The sequence below is a fragment of the Chionomys nivalis genome, chromosome 3, assembly GCF_950005125.1.
Source record: "Chionomys nivalis chromosome 3, mChiNiv1.1, whole genome shotgun sequence".
NCBI lineage: Eukaryota > Metazoa > Chordata > Mammalia > Rodentia > Cricetidae > Chionomys > Chionomys nivalis.
The window spans coordinates 67,600,907-67,626,469 of record NC_080088.1 but is presented as its reverse complement, the minus strand read 5'-3'; the positions used below and the strand labels follow the sequence as shown (position 1 = coordinate 67,626,469).

Sequence of the window (25,563 nt, the reverse complement as noted above, 5' to 3'; positions counted from 1 at the left end):
TCGGTCAGTTCATATATCAAGCGACATTTGAGTTGTTTGCAGGTTTAAGCAATTAATGGTGCACTACATTTTTCATATACAGATTTTGTGTGTGTGTGTGTGTGTGTGCGTGCAAAGATTTTATTTATAATGAAGGAAAGGCCTGAGAGTGAAATTCTGAGGAGTCATATAGCAGGATTGATGTCTAACTTTACAAGAATCTGCCATACTGTGTTACAGTCCGGACTCCCTCAGCAGGACGCTTCCAGCTACTTTCTACCTTTTTCAGCCGTAGGTATTTCGAGTTTTGTTTTAATGCTATTCTGACAAGTTGTACTGATGGTTTTCATTTATGTTCCCCAAATGGGCAATGATCTTGACCAACCTTTGTTGTATTTATTTGCCTCTTGCATATTGTTTTAGGTAAAGTCAAATCCTTAATATTTGAAGAATAGGTTGTTGACCGTGTGATGCCTCCGACTTCATTATTATTATTTAAAAAAATTGTTTCCTATCACGGGGCCCTGCTCCTTCCTTCCATGTCAATCTTCCATGTAAATCATCTATCTATATCTAAAGCTCTTTTTGACATTCTGGTTGGAATTAACTAAACCTGTCAGTAAGCTTGGGAAAAACCAGTGTCTTCTCAATGAAAGATTGTAAGAGCCTAGGTTGAAAAGGGCAGCTGAAGCAAACAATATCTTATGAGTATGACCGGACAGCTATACTCAAGAACTTACAGCAGCTATGGATGTCTGCTTAGGATCAAGTGAACCAACCTTCCAACAAGGAGGGGAAAGTAATTCATGAGCCCCTGGCCCTAACTGAGAGGTTATGGACAGTTGATGGGTTCTGGGAGGAATCAGTTTTCCTCAATCCTAGATTGTAGAAGATTGGCCATGATTCAGGCTCTCGTGGGTTGTCCCACACCCAGGACCAGAAATTAGAGGATATGCTTTACTAAAACAGCAGTTATTAAAAAAAGAAAAAGACATGAAGCTGAGGGTAGATCATCTGGGAGGAGTTGGGTGCAGACTTGGTATTGAATGTGATCAAAATAGGTTCTTAAAGCGTAGGGGGAAATCTCTGGACTCAAACAGATAAACAAAGAAACAACTACAAGACACCGAGGCATTACATAGGTTTTGTGAACCAGAAGAACAAAGGCAGAGCAATGCACTTGCTTCTTTGTTGTTTGCTCCTGTAAGATTGGCATCTAGGTGTTATCAAAACTGTACTCTTCTAGAAGCTCTAGAGATGAACACATTTTCATACCCTCAGTATTCAAAGGACTAATCGGGCTATATTTTATTTTAGCTAAATGCTGTAAGTTTGTGTCTTTCAAGATGTTGGTTCATTGCATCTATGTTATCTAATTTATATGCCCAAGATTATTGAGCTGGCTTATATATTCAATTCCTCTATGATCAATGGACATATCTCTTCTTTAATGACTGTTTTATGTATGTTCTGTCTCTTCTTGCTTTACCTGTCTTGGGGTAGATCATTTTTACCTCTCTTTTCTGAAAACCCATTTTACTTCTTCCCCGTTTTTACCCAATTTAAAATACTTTGTTCTCAGCTTCTTATGTTCTTTTCTTTGTATGTTTGATTTGTGTTTTGTTTCTTAGTTTACTTGTCTTTTCACTACTAGGAACTAAAGGTAGACTATCAAATCAAACTGCCCACTTTATAGCGTTCTTTCTAGCACAGTGCATTTCATACAACATATTGTTTTCTAAGCACAGAGTCAGTATATGATATTTCAAACTCAATTCTGCTCTCCCTTGGAGATTTTATTTTGACCTATGAATTATTTAGAACTATATTACTCACTTTTGAAGATTTTTTTCTCTTTTATTCTCTGTTTTTATGTCTCATCGGACCCTATGGTTAAGGGCTGTCTTCTTATTTCATTTAAAGAACCTATGGTTTGATTAGTCACACATGCTATGACCTACCTGGATGAATGTCCTCTGTGTACTTAAATAGATTACTCAGTTGTTTGCGCTTTCGAGTCCTCAGAACGCTGCCCTTTATTGTGCTTGTGTGCTAAAGCTTTGTTGCTAAGAAGGAGAGGGCAGAGCACACTTCTTTCATATTACCTTTAATGAGTGCCTTTTGTGTTAGTTTGTTGGAAAGCTTGCTTATTTGTAAATATTGGTTGCTGAAATTATCCCACAGAGACCCTCTTATGGGTCCAAATTATCTGCAAGGCAATATAAGGTGAATGAAAACCAATCTTCATTCCTTAATAAACATTATTCTACTTTTTTTTAAATAAAATGAGGTAAGGTAGAGGTTTACTTGTCATGTCTCAGATGTGTGTTCATGGGAAACCTATTTAGGCTTATCTGTAATTTAGAGACTGGAATGGAAAACATGGATCGACTTACAAACATAGCATAGAACTGAGGGAAGTGTTTTGGTAGCAGTATTCACCTTGCATGGGTTTGGACATCTAAGATTTGTGCTTTGGTGTTAGTGGCCAGGTTTTCCATGGTTAGATCATTAAAAAAGGCAGGAATAAAGCAAGTCAAATCAGATTCATGACCATAGCAGAAGTAAAACTGGCAGAGGCCAGACTGACTGAAATCTCAGTGAGAATTCAGGGGTGACCATTCCGTGAGCATACAATTATACATAGAGTCATCTAACAGAAAGTCATTACTCCATGACTCTGGAAATGCCATTGTGCAGAGGGAAACCTGAGCAAATGCATGACAAACAGCCTTGGGGCAGCAAACTGAGGATGCTGGTCCAGGGAGAGAATCTGTGATGGCCTTCCCAAAGCCTAGGAGAGCCAGAGCTTATTAACCCAAGAGAATGTGGCCAAAGAAGGTTTCTCATGCAGAGATAGGTATAAAAGTCATGAGCAGAAAGTAAATTCTTGATAACATTTTTATACCTATGTAGAATTAAACTTGTATTTGAAACTGCTTGCTAAATGATATATACATTTAAGTTTGTATATTAAGAAACAATGACATTGAACATCAGAGTAGTACTGATAGGAAGTGAAGTGGGTAACAGGAAAGGTTGCCTGGAAATACATGTAGGTCTCTATTATCTGAAACAAGAGCAGGATCTGATAGACACCACCACAGTTAGGTAAAACCAACTGTAATTTAGACACTGTGAGTCCTTGCGTTAGTAGACAGTTCCCCTGCCTTCTGCCAATTTCTCCATTGCTGATTCAGTGCCCCCTTCTACTCTAAGAACCAAGAACTAAAAGCGTATTCCTCTTTATTCAATAACAAAATTCCAAGGCTGAATGCAAGCCAGTATTAAATGGATCATCACCTTTTAAAGGAGTTCAGGCCAGTTAGCCATCTTCCACTAACCTTGGTACCTTTAGTCTGTCAAAACATGCTGCACAAGCCAATTTCTGCTTTGTAGGCTTGATGTTTTATTCATCACAGGGCAAGGTTGACCCTGGATTTGTGTTTGAACAAAGGTTATCTTTGGATTAGCTCTCTATTGGTGACCTGACTCTGCTCCATCCTGCATAATCTAGTCACTCTTGGGAATATCAATTAAGGTTCTCAATCACACTAATTAGAATGTCTTCTACATGTTACTCTACATATCCAGCAACTTACAAACAGGGAATTGGTAAAAATCCAAAGAGGTGTGTGTGTGTGTGTGTGTTAAATAGCCAAAAGCAATAAGGAAGGTCAGAATACTTTAACAGCACTGAGCAGTGGGGCTGAAACTGCTGTGCTCCGAATCAGCAGTGCAGAATCTTCCTGCTCACGCTGACAAGGATTGATGCAGAATTATTAATTACTTTTATTAATGACTTGGGTGAGGACATAGGTGGCATGCTGAGCAAGTGTGTCAATGACAAAAAAAAAAAAAAAAAAAAAAAAAACCTAGCAGGAGAGCAATTACTGTGTGACGAACTCAGGATCCAATATGACTCCAAGACAGAATTTAGTGGCCAAATTATTCTTCCCCTCCGTGTGTGGCAGAGTGACTTCCCTAAGGCATAAGCTGATCACTACTCTGTCACTGTAGCACTTCTCCACTCAGAAGACATCAGTTCTCTTGTTTGCTGTCTAAGTTAAATCACATGTCTTTAGCCTGCCCTTCACAGCGCTGGCATTTTCAGATTTCCAACAATCATCTATAGTTCTTTTTCTAGTACCCTGTTCTTGAGCCAAACAGAATTATTATCAGACTATTTTATATTTGGGTCTCGTATTTTCTTTATCTGTAAATGTTATTCTCCAAGAGCCCATTTCCCCATATTTTTCCTTCTGTCTCAATTCCCAATAACCACCCAGTTCTTGCTTACTGTGAAAGAGTTTTCACAGAGTTCAGTCTTCCCAGTCTTTGGCTGGAGAAATCTTTTCTTTGCTCATATTTAATCATATTGATTGGTTGCTCTCTTTTATCATTTATTGACTTTGTACTGCAGTTTATTCTTTTTGTACATATTTTAAGTTCCCATAAGACTCTACTTACTACTATACCTGCTGTCTGATAAGTCATATTTCTAGTCTGTCTGCATGTGTATATTTTATATATAGTTGAAGACATTGAGGTGGTCTTCATGGGTTTATTAACAGCAAAAAAGCAGTCTCATAAAAGGCCCTGCATTATGCATACTAAAATACACTGCAATTGGATTATTGTAACTTATTAAAATTTTTGTAATACTTTTAGGAGGAAGATGGTATTGTGGCTCAAGCCCTGGTTATTGAATATGTTATGGAAGTGCTATAGCACCATGCTCACTCTCCAGCCTTCAAAGTACTTTATTAAATGAATGAGTGATGGATGGGTACAGCTAAATTTTAAGATAATGTTGTGAGTCTTGGAAAGCAGTTGTTCAGAAAGAAAATGGCAATTGATATTTGAGATAAAGTATTTTTATGTGATACCTCTTATGAGAAACTCGCCTGTGATATTTATATAGGTAGCCTAAAGAAGAAACTGGAGATTTTTGCCTGTCTGTTGCTATAATAAATGTTGGTGGTAGTAATTTGCATTTTGTGCTAGGATGTGCAACACAGCCTATGGTGTTCGGGTGATTTCAATTCATCCCCTTTATTTCCATGTAGTAGTCTTAAATGTGGCCCATTTTGATGGTTTATGTCATACTGTCAAGTATTTGGTTTTGGCCATTTTAGGTATGTGGTTCCCTGCACTTGATGAGAGTTTAAAAATAAAATTAAAAAAAAAAATCTGATCTCCGTTGTTTCTAGAAGTGTGATATAGACAAGTTCCCAGATGTCTCCAAGAATGTTTGCATGGGTGCTTTCATCAACCAGAAGGCAGAAGTCATGAGCCTGGAATGTCTGAGTCATTCCATATTTCTGTATTTATAACCCTGCAGACACTTCCCCATTGGTCAGGCAGGACCAGAGGACTAGAAAAAGATGTACTTTACAGAATTGTTGAATCTTCTACATTAAAGACCACACAACCATATATGGGAGCAGGATCTTGCTAGTAGACAGTTCCTGTTGGTTATCATTAGAAAGCTAAAGATCATAGAGATTACTGCCCTGTCGTTTGTCTTTTCCGTGCATAAGAAGGGTAGGAGCTTTCCATATTTCCCAATGATATGAATGGAATTCTATGTGACTGACTGCAGACTCTGTCTGAATCCAGGCCCTCTAGATTTTTAATTCACCACTAAGATAGAAAAGTACCTGATCATAACATATTTCCTGCTGAGACTAGACACGGGAACTTAAAGAAGGGTAAGAGGGTCAAATTCATCTGCCAGAAGTGTGAGTCCAGATCAAAGAATCTGGATGAACTTACTTTTTAAAAAAATATACCAGTTATAGTTCATGGATTAGCAGAGAGTTCAGGAGCCTCACAGCTGGATTGTAATGGTGCCTGAACCACTTTCTAGTCAAGGGATTCCAGTTACGTTATTTAGACTTGTTTGAGTTTGTCGATATGTAATTTGGGGATTCAAAGGCAAATGACAATGTGAAACAAAACTTACCAATTTTGTTGTTGGTTCTGACAATACAACTCGTTAATATTGTGAAACCCGTGGGATTGTTCTGTATCTCTAGTTAGCACGAATTGCCAGTGATTATTAAGACTCTCTGGGGAAGAACTACCCTCCCTTACCTTTCTTTTTATGTTGACAGGATGGGACTACTATGGTGTTTGATGAGTCTGTCCTTCTATGGGATCCTGCAGAGTCATGCCTCAGGTGAGTGTGTGGCGCATAGTAGATAATTGAAATTAAGATAACATACAGAATCACGCATTCTCTCTTTCTCATGGGGAGCTTAAAAGAACACAATGTTGGTTTTGTTCTGTGGTCTTCTGTAGCTGCACAGAATCAGTTATCTGCAAGAGCAATAGAATTTGGGGATGAGGGGGACAAGAACACTTAGGAAAAGAACTGATTTGTATAAACACAGGGGAAACCTCAACTCCATACCCTCCAGGATATTTCTCCTTCTTCTTACCGTAAATCCTATGGAGGACATAGTAGGGATCTAGCACGACCTATTTTCCAAACTTGTACCAGCACCAAAGAAGACTCATTTGTCAGCAGTCCAGTGGGATGCTAAAAACCAAACCAAACCCATGGTTTCAATCAAACTGCATCTAAACTGCATAGGCAACAGAGGCTTTGCTGCTAGGTTCTTTCTTTCTTCGGATATGACTTTGCAAGAGGATACAACCAAGATCTTTAGGGAGTTTGAGTAACCAAACTTAGTAACCATGGTCCTGGATCCAATGGAAGCAGAGGTATGAGGCTGGGTATCCCAAAGCCCATCTTTTGATGCCTCCTTTCATCTCTAAATTGCTTCTCATCGTCATCCAGGTTCGCTCTACCTAGTGAACATATAATTGCAGACTGTTTTATTTTTTTGATTCATCAATTTTTATAAAAATCTTGCACCTAGGACTGAAAATAGTCTCTGTCATTTTCATATATTTCTTTGATTTAGCCTCTTGATTGAAAAAAAAATACCTAAAAGCACAGGTTCTTTGGTTTTTACACAGGGACCCCAGGGATCCTAATTTTAATAAAGATCCCTATGTATAATTCCTATGAACACCATGGGTTGTGCTTTGACTATCATTGCTTTAATGGCTATTCTCTTTGAGAACCCTTTGGAAGTGTTAAATCAGCATTATATAACCATGACCCCAGTGTTCTGCAATATGTACCTTCAACTCTTCTTCACTTGGCATGAATTTCAGCCCTCCTACCATCCTGATCATCGTTGCCGGGTGCATTTCAGTTTTTCTATGCCACTTAGAGCATTGTATTAGAAACCAAAAATAACTCTAAAGACAGGGTGTAACTAGGACAGAGTACAGCTGAAAGAACAGATCATATCTAAACTTGTGGGCCCTGTGGGACTTCACAGAGCAAAGGCTGTGTTTTTTTTTTTTTTTTTTTACTTATTTATTTATTTTTATTCTTTTTTAATTAAAATTTCCACCTGCTCCCCATTTCCCATTTCCCTCCCCTCCTCCCAAATATTGCCCTCCCCCCACTTCCCTCCCCCTATCCCCACTCCTCTTCTCCTCCCCCCACTCCATTCCCCCTCCCTCTCGATACTGAAGAGCAGTCCAAATTCCCTGCCCTGCGGGAAGACCAAGGTCCTTCTATCTACGTCCAGAAAGGTGAGCGTCCAAACAGGCTAAGCTCCCACAAAGCCAGTTCATGTATTAGGATCGAAACCTAGTGCCATTGTCCTTGGCTTCTCATCAGTCTTCATTGACCGCCATGCTCAGAGAGTCCGGAATCAACCCATGCTTATTCAGTCCCAGACCAGCTGGCCTTGGTGGGCTCCCAATAAATCAGTTCCACTGTCACAGTGGGTGGGTGCATCCCTCGTGGTCCTGATTTTTTGCTCATGTTCTCCCTCCTTCTGCTCCTCATTTGGACCTTAAGAGCTCAGACCGTTGCTCCAAATTGAGACTCTGTCTCTACCTCGATCCATCGCCAGATGAAGGTTCTAAGGTGATATGCAAGATATTCATCAGTATAGGAAGGCTGTGTTTTAACCAGGCCTAGGATTCAACTGGGATGTGCTAGCATACAGCTGAGCCACACGAATATGCCAGCATCTATTGCATATCTGTTTGATTGGAAGGAACTTGGTGTAGTGATTCTTAAATATGATGATGAAAACCCCAGCCTATAATTTATTTTCATTTGACGTAGTCCTGACTGACTGTTATCTTCTCACGGAGGCTTTCCTTGACCGTTTGAAGTTAAAATGGCCCTGCCGATCACTCTCCTGTACCCCATTAGTGTTGCTTTGGCATCTCCCATCATCTGCTAATACCCCATCAGTGCACTTCACTGTACCACTTTTCTGTCATTTGCCTTTGAACCTCTTCTTATCCTCTCCTCCCCTGTTATCTTTTTCTTTCCAACCTTCTTCCCTCTCCCCCTTCCCTTTCTTCTTCTTTCTCTTTTCCCCTGTGATCACCCCCCCCTCTTTATTTTAAGGTACTTGAAGGTGTAGATTTGTTCATTTCTTTTGTTTCTAAACTCTTGGAAACCCTTCTTCTCAAACTGGACAGTTTCCTGTTGGCACTCTTTGAAGCCACACTAATGATTCCCATTAGAGTGTCAAGTGCCACACCTGGAAGTCAAACTGAGCGGTGACCATTGCTACTGCTGTGGAGAGATCAAAGCTTCCAGAAGCTTGTGAGGTCAGCTGCCTGCCCAGTTATCCTGGTTGAGCTGCTTTTCTGAGCGACCTTTTTGTGTTCACTCAAAGATCCCCTTCCCCCAAATGTTGGTAAGTGCACTTTCTCCCCAGGAACTGTGACTCATAATTCTGTCAGGGGAAGCTGCCCGCTTGAATAAGATGCGTTCTCATACCAGCCCCATTGAGTCACCATGGGAGAGGAAACATGTTGTAATCCCCTTAGCCCATCTGGCACACACTCATGCCTTCCTTATGAAGAGGTGTATTGTGTCTGTGTCTGTGCCGCACTTCCTCATTGGAGGGACAGGAACAAAAAGGAAGCGTTGTTGACAAAAATGAAAGGGGCAACTGGCTCTGGGATAAAAAGGATCATGGCAACCTTGAGGAATCAGTCAATGTCTTTACATGAAGGCATTACCGTAGACAGGGATGGGGATGTGGACACACTGATTGGTCTTCCATGAGACCCTCTGCGCTCCAGTTTCTTCTCTTATTGGAAGCACACTCTAACATAAGCAACAAAGCAGAAATATCCTGAGTAATCTAGAGTACTCTAGATTCCTAGGATACAAGTCAGGAATTTTGCACTCCGGACCCCAAATTCACTGTCCTACAGTGAGGTTACTACACAGTGAACTGGCCTTCAAGGCAGAAAATCCTGATTTCAGAATGTGGTCTCCTGCTAGGTGAATTTTGCTTTCTTCATACCTTCAAAAACTGATGAAGAAACATTTTCATCCTAATAATAATAGTAACAACAACAATAAAAAACAAGCATAATTAAAGCTTGGATAGTTACGTTAGTGACAACATAATTAAACGTGGTCATCTTAGAAGTCATGTAACACCTTTTCATTAAAACCAATTTACACTTTACACACTCAGGATCACTTGGTTCTCATACCAGATCACGGCTGTTGTAGCTCCATCTTTTCCAATAGAAACTCAAGTCCCATGTGGCTAAATAAATTAAGTGCACACAGTTAGTGTTCAGCATAGCTGCAGTCTCCACTCATGCTTCAGTTCCTAAGGCTCCTGTTGTTTTTATTAAATACACTTCGCTTGGGCTCGACTAGAATATAAACGATGCAGAGAGAAGGCTGTGGTGTGAAGAGTAGTGGGATGCCATTGTGAGAGAGTCCCTCGCTCATAGCTGAAGAACTGCCTGCTGGTTTCTGTGCAGTCTACTTAAGCAGTTACGTCATTACCCTTCCCTCCAGACCATTTTCTTTCAGGTGGAAAAATCACTGCGATTCTCATTTCCAAGCTCAGCACTTCCCTCTTTGCTTGTTAGAGCTCGGCATTCCCACTATTGGCTGGAAGGAGTTCCCGCTTACAGGAATTCAAAGGGAAAATGTCCTTTCGTCCTGTCACTCTTCTTTGGTTTGTTCCCTTTAGCTGCATGATAGAAAGCTGAACTGCTAAAGCTGCTTCAGAGTAGGAAGGAATGTTTGGTTGGACCCTTTGATTCCAGGTTTGGAGAGAAACTGAAAATATCATCCAGGGTGGTGAACTTGATAATTTTACCAGATCAAAATTATTTTTTATGTAGGTCCTATTAAAAAAAATAGGTAATGCATTATCTCCCCCAAATGCGTGGACACACTCAAGATGAATGGAAGTGTGTATTTTGTTTCAAAGTCAACACAGATAATGATGGCTCACATACAGGGCTTTGGAAGAGGAACTGCAGCCTTGTAATTGATGAAAGAATCTAGAACTTGACTGATGTGCAACATGCAACTCATGAAGATGCTCTTGGGAGGAGATCTGCCTGTCTCCACCCCTGACTACCAGGTTCCAGGGAATATGGCGATGCCTGGTTTTGCCTGTGAGCACTAGAGATTTGAACTCAGATTTTCTTGTTTTCTGGCAAGTGCTCTGACCCCGCCCCACAGGGCATCTCCCTAGCCCTGTCATCTTTTCTTTATATGGCAAATGGAAGTCACATTCCCTTTATTAAGTTTTATTGAAATTTACAGTCTGATGATTTGTAGTGCATGAAGTAGTCAATATGAAATAAGTAAGTGGAAACCCTGTGGTTGCCTAGTAATTGAGACATGGGTTCGAGTTCTGAGAGTTATTCTGTGAGCTGTTTGACGCTGTTAAAAATTTACATCATCACTTCCTGTGCTATTTCTCACCTTTAAGACGAACAAATGCGGCTAGAGAGATGGCTCAGTGGTTAAGATTACTGGCTGCTCCACTAGAGGACCAGTTCCTAGCACCCACATGGCGACACACAGCAATCTCTAATTCCAGTTCCAGGGGCTCTGACCCGCCTCCTCTGGTCTCTGCAGACACTGTGCACGCATGCTGCTCACAGACATAGGTGCAGGCAAAATACCCATACATGCAATTAAAATAAATAAGCTTTGAAGCAAATAAATGAACAAACTAAAACCAAAGTCAATCAACTAACCAAAGCATTAGTAGATCCCAACCGGATTATTACTCTATCCTCCTCCCCCCCCGTGTGTGTGTGTGTGTGTGTGTGTGTGTGTGCATGCACACACACATCCATCAGAGGCAGGTATATAAAGGTCAGAGGACCTATCTCTGCATAAGTTCTCTCTCAGGATCTGAGGAGCAAGCTCAGAATGACAGGTCCACACACCACTGCCTCTGCCTGCTCAGCCATGTCTTCTACACACTTTCTTTGTTTTAAATTGCAGAATATTATATATCTTGGGCATACCTAAGATATATATTTCTAATCTAATTAATCAGATTTTAATAACAATTATAACAATGACTTTAATTGTGAAGATCATGAATTTGACCACTTTTATATGGTTAAAAATGTGAAAATGGGGTTATACTTCTTTTAAGAAACTCAAAGTATATTTTCCAAGATTCAAAAAAAGAACCTAAGCAATATATACGATGCCACAAGGAAACAGAGAAGCTCTCAAACCTTTCAGAATGCCCGAGAATTTTTTCTTTATTGTCTTATGGTTTTATACATATTAATGATAAATTCTGCCCTGTTACTCTCTGGCATCCCCTTTCTTTTCCTGTCATTTTTTCACCTAGTCTCTCAGCTAAACTTTTAGAGAAAATGATGTGTCCTCTTCAGCAGCTATGGACAGTCACCAGCTCCTCAGGAAAGGAGGGGGTCTGTGGCTGTCTTCTATTCATGACAGAAAATTGGAGGACCCTGTCTTGTGTGGGGATCCGTAGCTGTGTGTGTTCATGATTGTAATGGGGAAGACATCTCAGCTGGCTACGCTGTACTGTGAAGCATCCATGAGGCAAGTGTGGAGCCATGCTGAGGAGACGGGAGATTCATCTCAGTGAGTGCAGTATTTAACCTCGCAAGCATGAAGCCCAGAATTTGATCCCCTGTGCCACATATAATGACCATGGTGGATCATGCATGTAATCCTACCACTTGAGGTAAGGGCAAAGAGATTAGAATTTCAAGGTCATTCTTGGTTACACAGCAGTGTTGAGACTTGAGGCAAGTTTGGGCCACATGAGACTGTTTAAGTCATAAACAAACAACCGGAACTGAAAAGATATATTGGGGACAGAAGTGTTTGCTTTTGAAAAGCTTTGTTTTAGTGTCTTTGGGACATTTTAGGGTCACTGTCTTTATGAACTTAGAGCGACTGTGGTTATTGCCTGCACCAGATTAAGCCAGTCAATGTTCTAACATGGAGAGGGAAGAGCTTCGTGAGTGGCATCCTCTAACTGAGGAGCTATGTTCAGTCAACTCCTCTCAGAGAGTCAGTTCTTCAAGACTCCTGGTAGGTCATCACGAGACAGTGGATGGCTGCTCCACACCTATGAACATATAGGCGGCATAAATTGGAGCCAGTGAACTGTAGTAAAACCAAACCAAAACCAAAGAGAACATGAAGTTGTGGCATGGTAGGGAGATAGGATGGATCTGAGAGAAGTTACGGAGAAGAGCTGGAGGTAAATGTAATAAAAATATGCTCTCCAAAATTTGCAAATAGCTATTTTTTTTAAAAAAAAAAATCTGTTTTCTTTCTGGGGGGATATGTAGTATTTTTACATTAAAAATTATGACTATGAAGAGTCAGTGGCTGGCTGCTTTGCTTTTCTGGTCTTTAGGTTGAACCTCAATTTGTCTCTTGGTTTTTATTATTCATACATCACATTTCCATTGGCTGTACAAGTTTGTACTCTCACCAGCAACAGATGCATGTTTCCCTTACTCCACCTCCTCAGCAGCACGAGCTGTCACTTTTGATCTTTGCCATTCTGACAGGTGAGAGATGGAACCTCAAAGAAGCTTTGGTATTTCCCTGATGATTAAGGATGTTGAACATTTCCTAAGTGTTTCTCAGTCATTTGAGTCTCCTCATTTGAAAATTCTCTGTTTAGATCTGTTCCCCAGTTTGGAAATGGGTTATTCACTTTTGTTTGTTTGTTTGTTCTTTGTTTTGCTATCTAGCTTTTTTGAGTTATTTATATACTTTTGGATACTAGCCCTCTGTCAGGTGTACAGGTGGTAAAAGTCTTTCCTACTCTGTAGGCTTAATTGATCTTTGTCTGAATGATGATGTCTTTTGTCAGGCAGATGATTTTCAGTCTCATGAGGTCCCATTTATTAATTGAGGAACTTAGTGTTTGCACTATTGGTGTTCTGTTCAGAAAGTCATTCCCTTTTCTTGTGAAAGAGTTCAAGGATATTCCTTACTTTCTTTTCTCTCAGGTTCACTGTACCTGGTTTTGTGTTGAGATATTTGACTCATTTGGAGTTGATATTTTTGGCAGAATGATAAGTATGTATCAATGTGCATTCTTCTACATGCAGATATCAAGTTTGACCAGCATCATTTGTTGAAGATGCTGTCTTTTTCCCAGTGTGTGTTTCTGGCTTCTTTATGAAAATGCAGTTGTCAATGGGTGTGTAGATTTATGACTAGGTCTTCAGTTAGATTCCATTGACTGATAGATTTCACTGATTTGTACTAATATCATGTTATTTTATTACTACAGCTCTGTAGTACATCTTGAAGTTGGGGATATTTATATCTTCCACAGTTCTTTTATTACTCAGGATTGTTTGACTAACCTGGGTCTTTTGTCTTTCCATATGAAGCTGAAAAAATTCCTTTCAAGATCTGTGAAGAATTGTGTTGGAATTTTGATGGGGATTGCATTGAATCTGTAGATTGCTTTTGTAGGATGGCCATTTTACTATATTAATTCTATTGATCCATGAACATAGGAGCCATTTCCATTTTCTTATATCTTGAATTTTTTCTTCAATGTTTTTTATTGTTATTTAATAAATAAATATTTTTATTATTTAAGACAAAAATTATTACTTTGATAAATTTATTTTTTTAAAGTTGCAAAAAAGTAATAAAATCATCAGGCACCAAAAATTGACCAGACGTATAATATTCTTAATTTCCTGCAATGATTCTTTCAATTTTTCCCAGGAATTCAATTTGCTACCAGACTCAAAGGCCTCGTTTTACACGAGGTTGCATTTTTTAAACACTCTGCATTCAAATGTACTTGTGACATTCAGTCCTGTCTCTGCAGCCCACGACTGCTCATACTGAACACTTCGTTTCTATGCAATTTTGTTCAAACATTTAGAGAATGCATGAAGAGTATCATTCCGTTTTATTCTTAGTCCTAAAGGTCATTTGGAGTTAGAGAATTCCACCCCATCTCTAAAGTTTGCCTGAGAGCAGATCTCACCACTCCTTTATGTCCGGGCTGCGTTTGTATTTTGAAACACTCGGCTACTTATTTTCAAATTCCATTTACTTCCTATGAGTAACTATTATGTAGACTTAGGAGAGAATTGAGTGCCCTACTTGATTGGTTTGACGCTTACTCTGCAAATAAAGAGCTTCTGTGTCCCAGTGATAATTTTATGTTTGGAAAAATGACTTGATTCTCTCCTCCTATGGCCATGTTAGTTATAAGAAACCCCAGTTTTTGGAGGGAGGTTACAAGTGCCTGTGGTTGTATATGAGAAAGCTGGGTTCATAAGAATGGATGTGCCCTTTAAATTGCCATGACTTCCATCCCCTCTTCCCTTTCTGCAGTCTAGGTTTCTCCCCCATTGCAATCCATTTGGAAGCTCCCAGACTTGGTTTTAGTGGCAACTCGTGGCCAGACCTGTTTCTGCCTATTTCTATTCTATGGTTTAAAATTTTTCTTTTCCTTTTAGCTGATTAAATTCTTCAGGGAACGAAACAGATTTATACCCAAAGCAACAACATGATTCTTGCACTTTGTGTTTGAGAGACATAGGAAATAGATGCATTAAAAAAATTGAAGGAACCACAACCAATACGTCCTAATATCCGCTGTACAAACCCCCAGGAACCAGTGTTCAGAATTGCCTTTCTTTGCCTTCCTGCTTGAGTGGCTAGAGGGAGATTGCATATACTTCAAAAGACACAGAAGACACCAGTGTGCCATTAGTAACTTGTAACTTTCCTATATCAATATCACCATTTATTAATTTGTTATGGTTGTGCTTTGATTCCAATGTGCATACAAATCAATAAGGACAACAAAACTTTACTGTGTTTTAAAGCAACACAAATATACATATTATTGTTCCAAGCATCTTACATCTACTTTTGACTATTATTCTTGGTGGTTTCAATTGTCCTATTTCATTTGGAGAAGCAATCATTAATTGTTCACCACAGTCTTGCTTATGACACAGACACACCAACAGATTAGTTTAAAATGCATGTATGTTTTTCTCTGGATTATCTGGGTATTCAGGCTGTTCAAATGCTGATTAATGAACTGAGTTTTGCTTTTCGTTCCAAGAGAAAACATTCATTTGCCCCTTCTAATTTCTTCTAATTTTCTTTGGACTCTTGATTTATTTCTCCCAGAGAAAATTGAATTTCTCTTCTGCTGGATATTTTGACATCCATGGTTTGATTTTAAGTGCCTCTCCAGAATTTTTCACTGTTCACTCAAGATAAAGGTAGATGAAAGAAAAGGGAGGGAAGAAAATGAAGAAAGAAGTAAAAGAAAGAGGAAAAGTGCAAGAGAGATCAAAATGCACATTAAAACTAGAGGTAAAAGGATAGTCTTTTACTAACATATTTGTAGATTTGATGTAAATCTACCTTCATGATTTTTCAGATTTCAGAAACCATCTAACTGCATTTCTCACATTTACCAGAAGCTTTTCCCTGAATGGTTTCCTTTTTGAACAATTAAGTCTTTCTAGTTTTTCCCCCTTTAAACATTCTTGTTCCTTCTTGCGTTAAAAATGAAAGAAAGCTCTTTATCTGGTAGCTGTTACATAGTTCCCTGACACTGTGTACCCCTCCAGTTGTGAGAGCTGTCCTTATCTCCAGTGGAAAGGCTCTGTCAGTCGGGAACACTTTCCTTCCGAAGGAGATAAACAGCAGAGATTGACAGTCCCTAGAGCTTTGCATGGCCTTGGCAAACTTGATGGAAGAGGTGACAGCTGGAGACAGTGTAGGACTCTGGATCATCTTTTGCATGTTCATGTTTTAGAAGCAAAGCAATCTGCTACTGCTTGTACTTGACGCTCAGCAGTCTTTCCTGGAGGTAATGTATTGAGGAAGTTTCTGTATGAACTCAGTTTCTACTGGGGTCTAGGCAGAGAATGTAGCCTCATCTGGAGAATGTTGAAAACTTGGAAATGGCAATGGAATAATTAGTAGATGGAATTGTTGGAGGAATCCCTCCCTCTCATTATGTATAAGGTCACTGAGATGCTAAGGGGCTTTCGGGGAAAAGAGAAGACAAAGCTATTGTTCTTAGTTGCTTCATTAAAGTAAAGGCTTCGTTATCCTACATTTATAGCTTCAAATATCATGTTATTAAAAATGTTCTTTGGCTCATCCAGAACACAGCGATAACTGATGATTTCAGCAAGAACCGTGAGACAGTATATGATACTGAAATGTTTAATCATTGAAGGAAAAGGGGATCATGCTAAGATATATATGACTTTAAATCTCTTTCAATAGTCTATAAATGGGTAACAGTTCTATGGTGTGTGTGCATGTGGGTTTGTGTGTATGATTGAAAGAAAGGAAGATAAAGGAAATAACATTAAATGAAGTACAGTGTATATAACATTATATTAATCAGCATGATTGGACTAGAGGGATGTTTCCTTCTGTCTTTACCCATAAGGTACTCCAGGTTCAGTAAAGTGATTTAATTGTTCCAAGTTCACTACAACTAGTGAGGAGTAAGGCAGTGTTTCTGCCTGAGAAGCACAGCATTTCAATGTGTTGCTAATACTGGATTCATTCAATTAAGATATTTTATTTTTAAACTATGCCAACCAAAGGTAACCTGTCAATAACTGAAGACCTAAAAAACACATTTGGAAAGTAATTCCCCACCCATGAAAAAACAGAAAGCATAGATGTGTATTTATGATGTAAATTCTCTTTCAATTCTTTTGCCTACCTCTTCTTAAGACATAGACAGCATGTTTCCTTTTTTCTTTTGTTTTCATTCAAATTGAAGATAATGTTTTCAAGTCTGTGAACATTTCCTACAGGATAGAAGTTGTGAGAAAGAAGACCCTTGCAGTTGAATACATGGTGGTGTTTCAGGATGAACCCCGTGGGTTTGTGTGGAGGTGGGGCTGTTAGCTTCAGGATGCTACAGGGGTGCTCTCAAGTTAGCTAGCCCTTTGATCTCTCCAGGGCCAACTCAAAGATGCTACCCACAGTGCAGGGCTTTTCCTTTTTACCCAACCAATGGAGGCTCTGTTCCTCCTCCAAGACGGTAGAGCCTCAATAAGCAGAGTTTAGTATGCAGCTCAGAAACATATTTTCTTTTTTAGTTCCCAGTAAGTGTATAGTTCTAGAAAATTCTTTTCATTCTAAAAATGCCAGTCTCTTTCAGACTTTGGCAGTGATCGGGTGTGAATTTTGAAATTTCGTTGTGGTTTCACTCCAAGTTCTAGGTTATTTCTGATGGAACTGGAATGGTTTATGCTTCTCAGAAACTGTCAATTATTTTTACATGTTGCAACAAAACAGCTAACATAACTGTCACCTGAACTTGGCAAGTGCGCGCGCGCACACACACACACACACACACACACACACATGAGCTGGAGAGATGATCATTCATTTATTCACAGGTAGGCTGGGAAGCTTCACAAAGTGAAACCCCAGCATCAAGTCAAGCATAAACCCTCTTGAGTCCTAAGAATCCAGTCTCTCAGTAGCCCATCTTCATTTAAACCATGTAATACTTTTTTTTCACAATGTGAGTTTCTCCTTTGTTTTGTTTATTTTATTGTATTGTTACTAATTGAAATAGACTAAATATCTGTGCACCCCAATCTGAGAATGCTTCCCCTTTGGTGTTCGTTCCTCTCTACTTCTGGAGAGGCTGGAATTTTTTGATGAAACACCTGTTCCTCAGGTGTTTTCAGGGCACCCATTACACAAAGCTGTGTATAATGGAAATGGAAAAACAAATAAGGCATTTTGCATTGACCCATTGATTCATTTACTCATCAGTTCATTCATTCATACTGTGTGATTATGTGCAGAAATTGTGCTTATTTCTACTGGTTAGGAGAGCAGGAATTTTCTCTGGGATTAGGGTGCTTACAGTTTGGGGAATAGGTTGAGACTGAAAAACTGAAGTAAGTCAGGAATTTATAACAATCTCACAGTGGCCATCCATAGAGCATTATCTAGTTGGAAAGTTGGCTGCAGTCATACTTTTTCTTGTGTGGTAACCAGGAAAGAAGGATTTACTTAAGGTGATACGGTTCTTCTATTAAGAGTTGAAGGATGATAAAGATCTGCTGCATGCAATGTGTAAGGAATAGCAGTGGGCCAGCAAGTGTGAAGAGCTTCTCTGAGGCATGGGCTCACTCTGTAATGTTACTGGAGCTTCAGCAATTAGGGAGTAAAAAGTGTGGGATGAAAAGGAAGTAGCCATGGTCCAGAGAAGAATATGGATGTTCTGACAATTTCCATTAATGCAGTGAGGATACACTGAATGATTTGAGTAATGTCCTGGTGTTATCCATCTAGTAATGAAATATTTGTGCTAATATTATATAGAAAATGGATTGAGGAAGACTTGGGTTTTCCACCGTACACAGATCTTTAATTAACTCTTTTAGCATAAAATGCATAGAAATGCTGCATTTTAAAGTAAACTGGTTTTATAATGAATTCTTGAGAAGATAAGAACACTTCAGAGGCCCAGATTAAAGTCAAATCAGAAATCCAAAAAGAAAAGAAGCTAGCTCTGTGTTTGGTAGTGCCATGGGTATCATTCAGTCTGTGACAAAAGATTTATTTGGATATTTGATAATTTTATTCAAAATAAAATTTCTGCCTTAAAGTTTATATCAAATCTAAACTCAATTGTATTAAAATTAAAATATAAAGACATAAATTGCTAATTATACTAGAATCAAATATTTTTAAGAAGTTGGGATTGGTTTAAAAATGTTATCATGAAAATATCAACAAAGTTAAATAAAATCATTTGATATTTTTGACAATGTAAAGATTTGGAAGTCATTAGTGAGGCTCCAAATTATTATAAACTAGGGCTTGAGAGATGGCTCAGCAGTTCAGAGTACTGGCTGCTCTTCCAGAGGACCTGGCTTCCATTCCCGGCACACACACATGGCAGCACACGCTGCTCTAGGAACTCCAGTTCTTGGAACCCATTGCTCTCTTCTGGTCTTTGTGGGTACCAGACAGACATGTGGTGCAGACATACATGCGGGCAAAACTCTCATCCACACAAAACAATAAATGCTTAAAAATGCTATGATCTGTATGACAAATGAAAATTAAGAAAATATAGATATGTGGAAAGATTAATGACATCACAATGCAAGGAGCTTTTTGCAATAAAACGCAATTCCACAGATATAAAGTCCACTCAGGATTAAAAAGAAAAAAAAAGAATTGAATGAAAATAAAAAAGAACATAATACGTTGGCTACCTAGAATAAATTTAATGTTAATTTAAAAGTTAAAGTGAAAACAACAGTAAGGAGTTTCTTTTCTAAGTCCTTGAGTGGTCAAACATCAGTGAGTGCAGTCCTAGCTCATGCCTTCAGGTCATGATGAACCATACGCAAAGATAACGTGACTGATGACTGAGATGGCTGTGCACAGGACACCTTGTTCTTTGTGTCAAGGTTGTTACCACAACTCCAGAACTTCTCCCTTTAACCTTGACATGAAGCTTTCACAAAGAAAAGAAGCAAAGATACTTTCACACCTGGGTTTTCCTAGGAAGCTTAAAACTGGTAACATGGAAAACCTGAAATATTTATTCAGAAAGTAAGGTGCTATGCTGGAGAGCCAGTAAGGAAATAGTCTACACTTACATTTGCTGATGTGATAGTCAGATCCCCCCCCCCCCCCCCGTTTCCCAGCTTTAAACCAGTTATGGTAAAGCAGAAGACTGTAAGACTTTATCAGCTGTTTCCTCAAGCTGGGAAACACTGCTTTGTTCCAATTGTTAATTTTTCAGATTTTTTGATCCAGCTATCAAGTTGTCAGCGTTTTCAAATTGCCTTCTTCGAAAGAATTAATCCTGTAGAAATGGGCAAAGCCATGCTTCAAATTATCCTCTGTCTTCCCAGCCGCGTTAATACCACAGAGGCAGAGAGGCCAAAGCATGAAATTACAGACCTTCGCTAGGATTCCCCCTCTCTTTCTCCCCATTTTCTATTTCAAATTGATTGTTTGAGAATATCATAAACATATATAATGTGTTTTGATCAAATTCAACCCCTGCTTCCTCCCTTCCAGCACCTCCGTAGGCCACACTATTTTCCCTTCCAGCTTCATGATCTCTTTTGTTTAACATTTTAATTACTTCTTTGAGAATTTTACACAATTTTGAAAGTGATCACCCGCTTGGATTCCTCCCCGTATTAGTCTTTCAGCCCCTCCTCCCATTTCTTCCCCCACAACCTTGAAATCATTCTTTTTGTCTTCTTTTTAACCCCCCGTGTCTACTCAGTGCTGCTAGCATGCATGTGGCTATAGAACCTGCTGGCACTATCTTTAGGAGACAGAACATTGCTGTTGCTTTTCTCTCTTAGCGTAACTTTACTTATTGTCCTAATCATCACACTTCTATTGTACTTATCATTGAAAATAAAGACTGAGTTAGTCTTCAGAAGTAGGAAAGAGTGAGAACTGCATGGTTGAATCAGGATGGCCAACCTGGCGCAGCGGCGGCAGGTGTTAAAGCATTAACTATAGTTCCTCCCGCTAAGCTACACTGCTAAGAAGTCCTAGTCCAGAAATCATTCCGTCTCCGTGTAATTATCTTGGTGGACTACTAAGATGCTCTGGGAGGAACAGAGCTATGCCTATTGATTTTTCTGTACTACAACTGTGGCTATTGGTTAAGTATGTAGTAAGTTCATGAAATCAAATATTAACTAAGCAAACACTTAGAAGTTGCGATCAGTGTGTCCTCGTTTTTGTTCATCAATATTTCTAATTTGGAGTACTTGGTCTCCAAACTACTGACATTCTTACCTCGCTTATTTATATTTGTAAACATTTCCTTTTGATTATAGGCGGTTTTCTGATTTGATTTGTTTTTGTTTGTTTGGTTGGTTGTTTTTGTACTGTGTAGACAAAAATCATACTGCAGAGTTTGCTCAGCCAACTGTCAACATTTTCAATTTCTGTAGATGTTGATTATGTATGAGTTAAACAAATGACTACGTTTTCCTTCATCTGTCAGCCTTCCTGAATTTCTTTCTCCATTGCAACGAACATATGTAATATTGTTTTTTACCATGGGCCAGAGATATTCACATTATTTTCTACTCACTAGTTACCAAAGTGGTAAATAACATAATTAAGTATTTTTCAGTTCAAAAGTGCTTGATCCTTAGGAAAATATTGTGAAATACAGCATTATCCTGAAGAGACAATACAGGCTTGTCGATGTTCAGTAATTCAGCCATGGGCACACAGAGACTCAATAAGAAAATAGAATCGTACTCTTGCCAGGATCATTGCTCTTTGACCTGTGGGACTCCACACCATTTGTCTACTAAGGACATTATATAAATTTTCCCCATAAGTGCCCTGTGTTATAGACAATACAATCAGACATGTTAATCTTACAGTTTCCACCACAGTCTAATTTTAGAACTTCCTATCACCGTAAGAAACCTTTCTTACTCCGTTTTCCCCCTACCCTCATCAACAACTAATCTAATTTATATTTCTATAGATTTGCGTATTCAGGATCCTTTCATAAATGGAATCATACTAAAGGCGACTTTTGCCATAGGTTCATAGCACAATGTTTTCACTTAATGAACGATTTCTGAAATAAATTCATGCTTCACAACCTTTTATTAGAAGATAATATTCTTCCTTTTATCCATTTGTCATTGATAGACAAGAACGTTGTCTCTGTTCTTTGGCTATAAAGAACACTATGAGCACTTGTTTAAGCTTCCATGTAGACACGCACTCTTATTTTTCTTGGTTATTTACCAAGAAAGAGAATTGCTAGGCTGGGCATGAAAAAAATTTCAGTTTTTCAACAAGGTGATTTTACTATTGTGCATGCATTTTTTTTTTCCTTTGAGACACAGTCTCTCACAGTATCACAGGATGGCCTAAAACTTACTGTGTTATCCAGACTAGTCTAAAAGTCATGACAATCCTCCTGTCGTAGCTTCCCAAGTGTTTGATTTTAAATGTGAGTCACCATATCAACTTTTCTTTTGCTGTTGTTATTGCTGTAGTACTTTAAAAAAAAAAAACCCTCAAATAGTGGGTTAGTATCAGGCTATAGAATGAGATCCTTATTGAAAACTGTATTGCATCAAAAAACAAGCGGTTTTTTGATGTACGTTTTGGTATGGTACTTTTGAATTTGGATGTAGGGATGAGTGTGGCCGTGAACATGAGCATGATTTCAGTTCCCATGGATGTAAACCCAAATGGGCATTTATACTTATCAGAAAAATGAAGAAGATACTGGTTATGCCTTCATAGCAGACTTGTTATAGAGATCTCAAGAGACAATTTGTTTGAAAGTTTCTGTTATCAACAAAAGACAACAGATGCTCTGTTGAATTAGCCAGGAATTAGGCATCATACAGTCAATAGATGGTAGATGAGTACGTACCAACTGTTCCTTATGCTGGGGTTCTGATTAAGACTTTTGCATTGAGAGGTTCTTTGATTACAGGCATCCTCATTTCCATTTTTGATAAACCTTGGCCCAGAAAAGACCTGTATTCTAAGTGTTTTTAAGTTATCAGTGTTCTAAGAGCCAAAGGGCAGCCAGCAGTGCCTTCCCAGTCAGTTGCTGGATGCAGACCAGGTCCCAGTGTTCTCTACTACTCCTTCTGTCCTGGGGGACTCCAAGTCAGTTCTGACATATTTTTCACTTGCAATTTTAGTATAATTGCAGAAGACCGAGGCGTCTATTAACACAGAAAACAAAATGAGCATCAGAGATGCAGCTCCTTTATTCTATACCACCAGGACTCCCCTGTGCTTGTTTTCTGTCGGAAAGTTTTTTGTAAATTGCTATGATTCATGGATAACACCATTACTATTATTGTTTTACATTAAGAATGCAGAGCAATAGAAGCATAACATACCTGATGCAGAGGTGCCAGTGACTCGGTGATTTGCTGGGTGTTTTGGGGCAAATTGTTTTAAGCTCTGAGAATCTATATGTCTTTGTAAAATCTTTCAGCTCCTTCTAACTCAACCTCACTGAAATTGAAATGAACAACTGAAAAGATAAATAAAATCGAAACATTTGAGGCTCAAGAGCCTCTGAGCCATGCCACAAAGATGGCTTTGTGGGTGAAGGCACATGCTCTCACTTCACAGAACCCAGGTGGTGGAAGGAGGGACCCAGCTGGGAAAGTTTTCCTCTGAAGTCCACATTCAGGCACCATGAAGTACCTCCCACCCAGCCACTATGTAAGGAGATATAAGTGAAGAAACAAGAGCCACTGAACAAAGTCACTTTCTCTTTCTTTTCTCTTTTCATCAGTTTGCCATTTCTTTCACGTGACTCTGTCCATTTTGCCCACCTTGACTCATCCTGCTACCAGCTCCACAGTATTGTTGCTCGACTGACTTTTCTGCAATACTTTCATGATGCCTTCATTCTCTTCCTTGTGCTCCATTCTTTATACAACAAACTAGCTAGTTAGCTATTTAAAATATTTTGGATCAAGCACTTCAATGGATGAAAATCCAGGTAGTGTTCTTACTATTCTCAGAGTTCATTTTCAGTACCTCTGGTCCCTAAAACTATGTGTTCAGATCCTTAGCTGGCATTCTGGAATGTCAATGTCTTTACGTTTCACTGGATTTTTAATCACTTTTGTGTGTGTGTGTGTGTGTGTGTGTGTGTGTGTGTGTATCTATGTGATAGTGCACTGTGGAGGACACACATTTCAGAGAACAACTCAAGATCACCAGGCATGGAACCTTTACCCACGGGTCCATCTCTCCAGCCTTATTCTGCTTATTCCACTCCCTGGGTTTCTTTCAGACATCCTTGTACACCATGTCCATCTCGGGATGAGCTATTCCTTCACATCTTAACATATATTTTTTTAAGCTTTGCCTGTCATACTTAACTGCCCAAGAAACATCTGCTATACCACCAAACACCAAAAGCCAAAAATTAGTGATATCATCATGTAGAGCCCTTCAGACTGCCAGCATTTCCTATGGCACCCATTCAAACATGTATAATTGGTTATTGATTGCTTAGTATTTATCTATTGACTTAATTTGTTACATAAGGTCAATCATCTATAGAATGAAAGTCCTCTGGGGACAGGGTCAGTTCCTCTACCTTTAGTTATGAATAGAGGCTTTGCTCTGAGCAAGTGCTCAGTAAATATTTCATGTGTGAATACACTGTTATAGTCGATGGCAGCTGTTTCTTGCTTTGTGCTAGCTGTGAGATTGTGTTGTATGGGGACACATGGCAGATGTGGCAGGCAGTTCTGACAGGGCATGTACTTCCATTTCTGGGCTACTGTTTGACCTCTGCCTTTCACTATGTGCTCCCTCAGCCCACCCGGTTTAGAAACTCATTGTATACTGGACTCTGTGCTGGGCACCATGCCGAGTGAGCAGGACCTGAGCTCTGGCTTGGAGTTCACAGTCAGGCTGTGGATCAGCCGCATCCTGAAATAGTAATTACATGAGGTAGAAAGTGGTCAGTGGTACAAGAGGTCCGGAGGAAATGCAATAGAGATTTCAAAGTGAGAGAAATTGCTTCTAACTGAGAACAGACAGCTACGTCCGGAGGTGGGATGTCCAATTGAGGCTTTAAATGATGGCTACAATTTTAGTCTTCGGAGATTGTGAAGAAAAGACATTGAAAAAGGTCCATGAGCAAATCCTTTCCCCATTCCAAGTTTACAATCAATCCAAGTCTTGACATGCAATTTGAAATTTTGTTTTTATTTTTTATTCATGTATACTTACATATAATTAAAGATTTTAATGTATGGAGTCTAGAAGTTTTGAAAAATGAATTTGACAGTATAACTAGTGCTATTATGATATTGGTAATTTTCAATACTCTCTCAAAGTGGTTTCATTCTGCTCTACCAGCCATCCCTATTTTCAGTCCCTAGCAGCTACCGATCTAGTTTTTGCCCCCAGAATTCTTCAGAATCTCAGCCAGATGAGCTTGCACTGGTTTTATTTGACCTAGTAGGATGCACTGAAAGAATATCCACACTGTTTTGTCTATTTGAAGGTCATTGTTTGTCGAGCCATATTTCATTATTTGGTGAAGTGTCTACTGAAATCATTTTTCCCTTTTCTGAGGATTTGCTTTCTCCTTGAACTTTGAGAGTTCTTCATGCTGGATTCTGGATATCAAACCTTTGTCACATTGGTGGCTAGTGAGTACTTCTTTTTGTGGTTTGCTAGTTATT

General features: G+C 39.1%; 1 protein-coding gene across 5 annotated transcripts in view; it reads left to right on the top strand.

The window, feature by feature from the left end:
- Positions 1–25,563, top strand: part of Il1rap (interleukin 1 receptor accessory protein) — a 139,165-nt gene that overhangs the window by 37,069 nt on the left and 76,533 nt on the right. For all 5 annotated transcript variants that reach the window (XR_009056812.1, XR_009056811.1, XM_057764133.1 and 2 more), the window contains exon 2: positions 6,099–6,163. Coding sequence is in view for 3 of the 5 variants with exons in the window: in XM_057764133.1 (XP_057620116.1) it covers positions 6,100–6,163 (64 nt within the window). In the remaining 2 variants the exon portion in view is untranslated. The remainder of the gene's footprint in view (positions 1–6,098; positions 6,164–25,563) is intronic.